We start from the raw sequence: 10,014 nt of genomic DNA on the forward strand, positions 1-10,014 counted from the left end.
AAAAGAAATTACACACAAGGACCAGCAGTAAAGTCTAACACTATGTAACTCAACACCTTCCCCCAAGGGTCTACCTCCCATAGAAGTTACATACATTTGATATAAGGGAGTGCCAAATTGTCTCCACTGAGCAGAAATTTTAATTCAGGTGTAAGTGTCAACCCAACAAAAATTTGTTCAGTATTTCTATCCTGGGTGGCCAGCCAATGAGCAGGACAATTACCCTCTCCAGGAATATAATTGATACTGATTTTGTCTTTGGGTAGTAGGGCTAATAACAAATTGTTCCATCTAGTTATATTCCAAGGAGGGGTTTCATCATGAAGGAGGATTTTGATGCAATTAGTAGAATCTGTTTCTATGATAAAAGGACCCATATGGCAATAAGAAGCAATTCTGATGGTCCAGTAGATAGCTATGAATTATGCGTCCAGAGCATCCATTGCCACAACAGGAGCAGTGAAATATATAATGGGAGACCCATAAGAGTTCCTGAAGATTCCCCCAATAACAGCACAACCATTTCAGAAGCTGTCATCAGTGTTGACCTTCAAACAACCAGTAGGGGGAGGACTCCAAAGGATTAGTTTGAAAGGCTGAAGAATAGGAGTATTGTTTCTTGGAGTCCAGTGCTTTATAACATTGGGGACATGATAAAACTTGATCAATTTCTGAATATAAGAGATACAATTAATAATCACAGATTTTGACCCTGAAACCTTCCCATCAAATTTTCTGTGGTTTCTGTACATCCATATGAACCAAGCCACAATACATGGTATCACCCAAAGGTTGTTGTTATGCCAATCTTCCCAGCTTGTAGAAAATTTAAGCCAGCTTAGATTCTGACTATTAATATTCAGGAGCTTGATTAAACCTGACCAAATATTTTGTGAGAGGGCACATGAGAAAAAAAGGTGATCCAAGGTTTCTTCAGCAGCACAGCAAAGTGGGCAGATTGAAGGTCCTCTAAGCCCTTTCATCTTTAAAATGTCATCAGTAGGCAGTAAAGAATGCCAGAGTCTCCAGCAGAAAAAGGACATAGAGGGAGTTAGGAATTTACCCCAAATGGTCGTGAAACCATCAGCATATAATCAAGTGGCCGTGAAACGGTCAGAAGGCCGTAAAAAATCTATACCATCAGAAAAAAATTTAAAGTCCTATTTCAACGCTACAATCAACACAGTGGCATCGTAAAAGTACAATTAAAACACAATAATAAAACTAATTAATGCATAAATCATTTATATAAATAATTAAAAAAAGAGTTAAATAAATTATATATATATTATATATATATATAGTGATGAGTAGTATTTAAAAAAAATATATTAACTAGAAGGCTACAAAGAATTATAATCTATATATATATATATATAATTGCATAATAAAAAAAAAATACTGTTTCCTAACAATAAATCGTTTAGTGCACAAAAAAATAACCCCCACTTATCCTCGTCCCCATCATCATCCCCACCCTCAATAGTGCTTTGAATCCTTCACTTTCTGCAATTCAGAATGCAACAACATTTAAATCTCTACACTCATCTCTGATCCAAGTTGGCTACTTGGGCAGCAACCTCAACAGCAACTTAGCGACGCAACTGCTCTTTCGGTGAAGTGAAAGTGGATACACCAGATGTGTTAGAGGCTCGACAGACATCATAGACCGGTACCTGGGACCCCAAACACAAATACTCCGCTTTTATTCCCGCAAACAACTTCCTTCTAGAGTTCATACATAGAAGGATAGTGAGATGTGTCTGAACCACAACCCGTTTACTGAGATCTGCTCTTCTTGAGCATTTAGAAGGCCTCCTACAAAACATATATTTAATGAAAGTGAGACTAAATAAATTTTGATAGTTATTTAAATTTTACACTCATTAATATTGTGAATTACTCGGGTTGCCTGCGATCTGATGTCCACCCAGGACTCATCCAATTGCCACCTATGGGTGTGCTCATGTAACTCTGCAGCAGTTGAACTCCCTTCCTTTCTCCAGTGTTTGTGAGTTTAATGGAATAATTAGCATACATTTAAGATTTAATGAAAAAAAAGTCTTGTCATCAGTTTTGTGACGGTTCCAAACTTATCCGTAAGCAAAACTGACGGCTAGTCAATTGACATTTTTATCGACGTTTAACTAACACATAATTGACGGGATAAGATGCGTCATACAAAAACGATGGATGTGACTTTTATGACAGTTAACCTGTCGGTTATAAAAAAGGATGCATAAATGTTGCTTAACCAAGAATTTTACCTGTGTCAAAATACCGACGACCAGGACACTTTTCCGACAGTTAACCTATCGGTTATAAAAAATGAGGCAAAAACGACACAGAACCTATGATTTTGTTTGCTTCAAAAAACCGACGGGTGCGATACTTTTCCGATATATATATCATCACTATTACCAACAAAAGAACAGTCAGATATACGGACCAAATATTACTGACTACTCAATTTTCTTAAAAAAAGCAACGACAATAAAATGTCGGATAACTATCGATACATTTAACCGTCGGAATATCGTCTGGTTTTGGAATTACCGACAAGTGTTTTACCACGATTAACATTAAAAACGACAATTTTTCTTATCATAACTGACGGGTTGTAGCCGATGAAAAAAGCTTAAATTCCTATAGTATTTTCAGTCGATGGAAATTTTAACATAACAAATGACTAAACTTGAATTTCAATTTCGAATTTAAGGAACATCATAAAAAAAAATACACTTTCAATAAGAGTCATTTATATTCTAAAAATCAAACATATTGTAGTATGTCTTGTGATCACTTGCGAGGTGCAAATAATAAAAAAGAAACGGGCTTAAGCAATGCAAGGGCATGTATATTTATGCATTTGTACAAGTTGAACTAATTCCTTGATCTTCATGAATAAGTACGTAAGCTAAAATCACTTGCAATTTATTGCATTACAACTTTGTATTGATATTTCCAATATGAATGTTCTTTATCATTGAATTAGGTATGTTATAGCTGAAGTTCTCACAATAAAATAAGGAAAACTAATTTCTTAAAAGTCACTGTCAAAATTGTTTTTTTAGAGAAAATTACATACATAGCACCCAATTCTTATGGATTTACTTATCTCGCACCTAAACTTTCACTTTTACACGCACAACACTTTACCTATGGATGACAAAAATGTATTTGACTATTAAAATGTGATAACGAGTGCTACGTTTCACTTGCATAAAGTTATTACAGAGGTATGTATTTATACAACAGAGAGTGACATTATTATAGCTCAACCCTAGCTAACAACTACGCCACCATTCTCGGGCGGAAGAGCAGAGGACGTTGTCCAATGAGGCATAGGTACGTCATAATACCCCCTTTCAAGAGTACGATCTTGAGGAAGAAGAGTGAGCTTGCTTGTAAGGAGTTGATGACGAGTGGATGGAAGTCATTTAGTAAATGGATCAACAGGTTGATCTTCTGTCATGATATGCTTTAGATCAATTTGTTTTAGCTTGAGATGATTACAGATAAAATAGTAATCCATCTCGATGTGTTTGGCTTTTGCGTGAAAAACTGGATTATGAGCCGAAGGGATAAGCAATGTGCTGCCACTGAACATTATCATTGATTTGAGTTGATTTTCGGAAATCCCTTTGAAAAACCTGTGAATCTTGAAAATCTCAGTGGTGACCGTGGCTAAAGCTCGATACTTAGTTCTTATTGAGGAACGAACGACTGTGGGTTGTTTCGTGGAGGACCGAGGATTAAACTTGAATCTAGTTAAACACAAAAGTCAACAATAGATTTCCTATCAGTGGTCTGCTGCCCAGTCGGCATCTGCATAAGCATGTAAATCCAGAGGTCCAGTTGTTATGGGCAATCCATAGTTTAAAGTGCCTTTTAAACATCCAGTTTTCTCTAATGTTATTTAAATATTATATATATATATATATATATTCCATCTATATATATATATATATATATATATAAAATAGAAATCAAGACAAGAAATGATTTTATATTTTATGGTATTTATGATAATAAAACAGATCTTCATTTTGTAATTGTTATATATTATAAATGAAGTAGTTCAAATGCGCTGAATGAGTTTGATGACTTGTGTCTAATAACCTAAGAAAATAATAAAAAATACTTGATTTAAAAATAATCAATTAAATCATGGACTACTTGAATCATAAAAACAAAACATTATTTGAAATTCACCAAAACACAATTCAAAATCTTGTAATATTCATGTAACAAGAGTCACACGTCATACTGTGCTCACAAGATAAATTATTCAACATGATATTTATTCTAATGATTGTTGTGATAAAGTTGACTTGCAGTTTACATTTTCGATAGCACATTGATCATGTATTGATGTGGCTTGCATAGAGCTTCAAGATGATTTGCTCTTGGCATGACAAGGCCCGATCCTTGTGTCATGTCCACCTTTTCTGGTCCAATTCTCTGCCACTCAAAGCATTGAATCAAAGTTCCTAGCACCAAACCAATCTCTTTCAATGCAAGCCCCTCTCCTGGGCACCTTCTTCTCCCTATGCCAAATGGCATTAACTTCCCCCCTTCTAGATTTAAGTTTTGAAACCTTTCCGGGAAAAAGTTATTAGGTTCCATCCAAAATGTGGGGTCTCTATGAATTTCATAAACATTTACTAAAATTATTGTGCCTCGGTCCACATCGTAGCTTCCGATTTTAAAATCATTTCTTGCTACGTGGGGTACAAGGAGAGGCCCAGCAGGGTATAATCTTAGTGTTTCGTTGATAATACAGTGAAGGTATGGAAGTTTGGTAAGATCAAATTCATCAAGGAGACGGTCATGTCCAACTTGCTCTTCTATCTCTTGTCTCGCCTTCTCAAATTTCTCAGGATTGTTTAATAAAAGAGACATTGACCATTCAATTGTATTTGAGGAAGTATCTGTGCCTGCAGATACTAAGCTCTAAGAAAAAGAGAGAAAATAAACAAGATTGTGTCAATATTCAAGTAAATGATGAATTAAAAATTCTCATAAATAAATACAAAATTCCTTTATTTATTTATGAGAATATTGATATATTTGTCAAAAAAAAAATATTAAACCTTCTATCATTAAATTAAATTATATGTTCAAAAGTTAAAGTCATACATTTATTTAGTAGTTTCACATCTTGAGTTGGTGTATGCAAGGAAAGATTTTGAAGTTTACCATTGCTTTTTCACCCTTCTCAGTGTCTTTCTAAACTTTATGAAATTCAGTGTTAAAAACAACTTGTCTGTTTTCAGTGCAGGAAAATGAAGCCCCTCAAGCCACCAATAAATATTTTTTTAATTTAACGGAAAATATATAATGAAAAAGAGAAAAATTCACGAGAAACTCACCAAAACTAGTGCTTTAATGAAAACATCAGTGTATTGCTTTGGATGATTTTCTTGTAAAGAGAGCAGAGTATCAATCATGGTTCTATCAATCTTCTTTTTGCCCCTCAATTTTCCATTTTTATTATCGGCCTCCTCTTTTCTACTTCTCCTGTGCTCTTCTATAAGTGACTGAAAGATCTCGTCCCTGTATTTGTGATACCTCGCCATTTTCCTCTTCACTCCACGACATGCAATCCACCCGATTGATGCCGGCAAAAAATCTCCCACATTGGTCACGCCAGAAAGCGAGATGATTTTCTCTATCACCTCCTTTAACTTATATACTTTTTTGTCATTCTCATCATCCTCTCCGTAATATCTTATTCCTGAAAATTGACACAATTGTAATCTACAAAGTTCATTAAAAATTTCAAATTAAAACTCCAAACCTGCTATAGTTCTCATTATGATGTTCACTGCCAGCCCAAACAAGGAAGACCTAAGCTCCACCCTCCCCGTGTTATGATAAAAGTGTCGGGCAAGGGCCCGAACCTCCTCAGCACGAACATCAGCAAAACAGGCAAGGCGATGGCTCGAAAGCGCTTCAATTGTGGCTATTCGGCGCATCTCTCGCCAGTGGGGTCCATAGGCAGCGAAAGGGAGAATGGTGTAGTTGTACGTAGTGACAGAAACAGAAGAAAATCGAGGGCGGTCGGCAAGGGCAACATCGTTGGTCGTGAAGCACTCTTCGGCAAGGGAGGCAGAGGAGACAACGAGGACAGGGCGGATTCCGAAGCGGAGGAGGAGGAGAGGGCCGTGCTCGGCAGAGAGACGGGCCAGAGATTGGTGAAGGGGCTTCTTGAGGAGGTGGAGGTGCCCGAGAATGGGAAGGGAATTTGGAGGACTTGGAGGGAAATTTTTCTTTTTGTTCTTCTGGCCTATGAAGAGTTTGGTTAGCAGGAGGGAGAGCAAGAGAACCAAGCAGGTGAACATGATAATTGCATCCATCTCAGAAAAGAAAAGGAAGAAGATCAAAATGTAAAATTGTGGGTAATTTTGCAAAAGAGGAGTGAATTGATTTGGAGAGAACAGAGCAATATATAGCCTCTGTTTTTTCATTCGGAAAAAAAAAACCTATTTCAACGTCAAGGTTGATCTACATTCTAGAAGGTTGGCCGGCATACTAAATATGGTGGGCCTGAAATTAGTGGTCATAATCTTTAATTTTATTTTTATTTAAAATGGTGCAATTTATTACTTAAAGATTAGTAATAGTATTTATTTTTTATGTGAAATGAAGCAATTTTCTTAAAATGGGGCCCAAAAGTAATTAGGTTTGAACATAATTGTTATAAAGTAAAATAATTTTTGAAAGAATATATTCATGTGGTTTGGCCCGATCCTTGTGTCATGTCCATCATTTCTGGTTCAATCCTCTTCCACTCAAAACATTGAATTAAAGTTCCCCCATTCCACTTTCAATGCAAGCCCCACTTGAAGGCACATTATTGTCCCTAAGCCAAATGACATTAACTTCCCCCATTCCACTTTTACGTTTTGAAACCTTTCGAGAAAAATTTTTGTAGCTTCTAACCAAAATATGGGGTCTCTATGATTTTCAAAAACATTTACTAAAAGCATTGTTGCTTCGGACTTTAAAATCCTCCCTTGCTAAGTGAGGTGCAAAGAGAGGCTTTCTGAAATCATTTTTTGTCAACATCGTTCGCTCGCTACTTTCGCCATTTATACTTACACTATAAGAATTTAATTTATTACCTATGGTAAAATATCGTTAGTAATAGTGGATAAACCATATATAATATATTTACATATGGTTTAGCAATGAAAAAATTGATGTAGCAAAAATACTTGTCAATAATAAAATAACAGATGGATTTAGTGTCAGTTTAAAGTAACCGACTGGTATCCGGCGTGCCATAATTGTCGCTCTAGATCCAAAAATATGTCATATTTAACTATAGTTTTACCGTCGGTTATATAAGCGACACAAGTATTTGTAGGAAAAGTGTTGCATTGCAGTCGAAAAAGTGTTGTGGTTCCATTGATTCTATCAATTATAAATTGTATAATACACATGCAAAAAAAAAAATAACCCTCCACTTATTCTCCTCATACTTTTGTGTCCTCTCCTCATCATCATCATCCCCACCCTCTTCATCCATTAACTGTTTCCCTTTATGCAGTTCAGAATGCAACACCACTTTGATCTCTATCCTCATCTTCGATCTCAGGTTGGCTACCTAGACAGCAAACTCAGCAGCAACTTAACGAAAATCTCCTACTCCTGTGAAGTGGAAGTGGTTGCACTGGATGTGCTAGAGGATGGGCAGGCATCATAGGCCAGCACCTAGACCCCACCCCATAGACCCTACACTTCTTCCCACCGACAACCTCCTAGAGGTCGTGCTTAGAAGGATACTGAGATGTGAATGTTTGTTGATTTGATTAAGTCAAGTAACTATATGGTCATTTCAGGATTTCAACATATATTGATTTATACATGAAATAACCTTGGTGCAATATTGAATCATCTCGTACAATGTCACATATTGCTTATCCTTAGGCCATGGTGTGCTTCAAGGTCATTCAGTATGATTCTTCAGTCGTCTAAAGTATCAGAAAACTTTATGCACCTTGCATGTAGACTTGATTCTACAAAAAAGATGATTTGGATATTACTAACTTTCGAGTCGTTACTTGTCCCTTTCAACTTACTCTAAGCATTATACCATTGAGTACCACATTATGCTATATGCATGTTTATCTCATATTCAATGGCATACAAGTTTATCAGTATATACTATTTCACAAATCTTGTCATTTTTACTTTAAATTGGATTCTCATACAAATTTCTTTATGTGCATTTGCAAGGTAGCCTCGGATGGTCGGGGTGTCGATGGATCATGAACCTTATTGTGGAGCCAAAGAAATGGACGACATAGAACTTCACTTCAAGGAGCTCTTTCCTAAACTTTACTTTTTCTTTCTTTTTGAATCGTTGCGACATCCTCGTGTGGCTTTTTCGTTACAAGATATTTTAACGGACGTTTTTTGTGTTTTCTTTTATTATTTTGTTTTTTTTTTTCCTTTTTCTTTTGATCTTTTAACTTTTTAATTTTAACTTTTTTATTATTTCTACTATTTTTAAATTATATTCCTTTTTTTGTTTTATATTTTGGTATTTTTGTATTTTTTGTTTTTCAGTTTATTTTTTGGTTTATTTTTATTTTTTTTTACTTGTTTTTTTTGTTTTTATGTTTTTTGCTTTTTTTTTGTGCTTTTTTGTGTTCTATGTTTTTTTTGTGTGTGTGTTGTTTTGTTTTGGTTTTGTGTGTTTTTTTTTCTTTATTTTTTTGTTGTTTTTTTTTTTTTTGGTTTTTTTTATCGTAACATATGCGTGCTAGAAAATTCGGGGCGGAATTCGTGTCGGATGATGAAAATTTGTTGGTGGCGTATCAATTATCATTCAAGAGGAACACTGCTAATTATGCTCACTCAGCCAAAGGTGTTCTTGATACACTTTACGTGGAAAACCCGTAAAGGGGAAAAACCACGAGGTCTGGCCCAATTGTAAAAATCTACTATAAGTTGATGATTACAGATGTCTCTTGTCCCGCAGGCGGGAAAGGGTTCCTAGCTTTCCAAGTTACAACGTCGACTGACGACGTCTAGTCAGCGGTGGTTAACGATGGTCGGCGGTGATCGACGGTAGTTGACGATAATTGATGACGGTCGGCGGTGAACGACGGAGGTCAACGACGGCTGACGACAGTGGATGACGGTCGGCGGTGGTCAACGGAGGTCAGCGGTAATTTGAAAGTATATTCATGTGGTTTGGCCCGATCCTTGTGTCATGTCCATCATTTCTGGTTCAATCCTCTTCCACTCAAAACATTGAATTAAAGTTCCTAGCACCAAAACCACCTCTTTCAATGCAAGCCCCACTTCAAGGCACATTATTATCCCTAAGCCAAATGACAATAACTTCCCCCCTTCCACTTTTAAGTTTTGAAACCTTTCGAGAAAAATTTTTGTAGCTTCTAACCAAAACATGGGGTCTCTATGATTTTCAAAAACATTTACTAAAAGCATTGTTGCTTCGGACTTTAAAATCCTCCCTTGCTAAGTGAGGTGCAAAGAGAGGCTTTCTGAAATCATTTTTTGTCAACATCGTTCGCTCGCTACTTTTGCCATTTATACTTACACTATAAGAATTTAATTTATTACCTATGGTAAAATATCGTTAGTAATAGTGGATAAACCATATATAATATATTTACATATGGTTTAGCAATGAAAAAATTGATGTAGCAAAAATACTTGTCAATAATAAAATAACAGATGGATTTAGTGTCAGTTTAAAGTAACCGACTGGTATCCGGCGTGCCATAATTGTCGCTCTAGATCCAAAAATATGTCATATTTAACTATAGTTTTACCGTCGGTTATATAAGCGACACAAGTATTTGTAGGAAAAGTGTTGCATTACAGTCGAAAAAGTGTTGTGGTTCCATTGATTCTATGTATTATAAATTATACAATACACATGCAAAAAAAAAATAACCTTCCACTTATCCTCCTCATCCTTCTGTGTCCTCTCCTCATCATCATCATCCCCTCCCTCTTCCTCCATTCGCT

At 35.9% G+C, this 10,014-nt stretch overlaps 1 protein-coding gene across 1 annotated transcript; it reads right to left on the reverse strand.

Annotated features, from left to right (window-relative positions):
* Nucleotides 1-4,277: 4,277 nt before the first annotated feature.
* On the reverse strand, nt 4,278-6,415 carry LOC110028154 (cytochrome P450 81E8-like). Its single transcript, XM_020729891.1, has 3 exons — nt 5,804-6,415; nt 5,376-5,740; nt 4,278-4,956 (listed from the first exon to the last, which is right to left on the reverse strand). Exons 1-3 carry the CDS (start codon nt 6,360-6,362, stop codon nt 4,342-4,344), a joined length of 1,539 nt encoding a protein of 512 aa, XP_020585550.1. The 5' UTR covers nt 6,363-6,415; the 3' UTR covers nt 4,278-4,341.
* Nucleotides 6,416-10,014: the final 3,599 nt, after the last annotated feature.

This window comes from Phalaenopsis equestris, unplaced genomic scaffold, assembly GCF_001263595.1.
Source record: "Phalaenopsis equestris unplaced genomic scaffold, ASM126359v1 Scaffold000492, whole genome shotgun sequence".
Taxonomy (NCBI): domain Eukaryota; kingdom Viridiplantae; phylum Streptophyta; class Magnoliopsida; order Asparagales; family Orchidaceae; genus Phalaenopsis; species Phalaenopsis equestris.

Excerpts from the sequence above, each read along its gene's own strand:
- LOC110028154 (XM_020729891.1), bottom strand. The coding sequence starts at position 6,362 with ATGGATGCAATTATCATGTTCACCTGCTTGGTTCTCTTGCTCTCCCTC. Across the intron at positions 5,741-5,803 it reads CATAATGAGAACTATAGCAG|GAATAAGATATTACGGAGAG; the intron begins GTTTGGAGTTTT and ends GTCAATTTTCAG. Across the intron at positions 4,957-5,375 it reads TCATTAAAGCACTAGTTTTG|AGCTTAGTATCTGCAGGCAC; the intron begins GTGAGTTTCTCG and ends TCTTTTTCTTAG.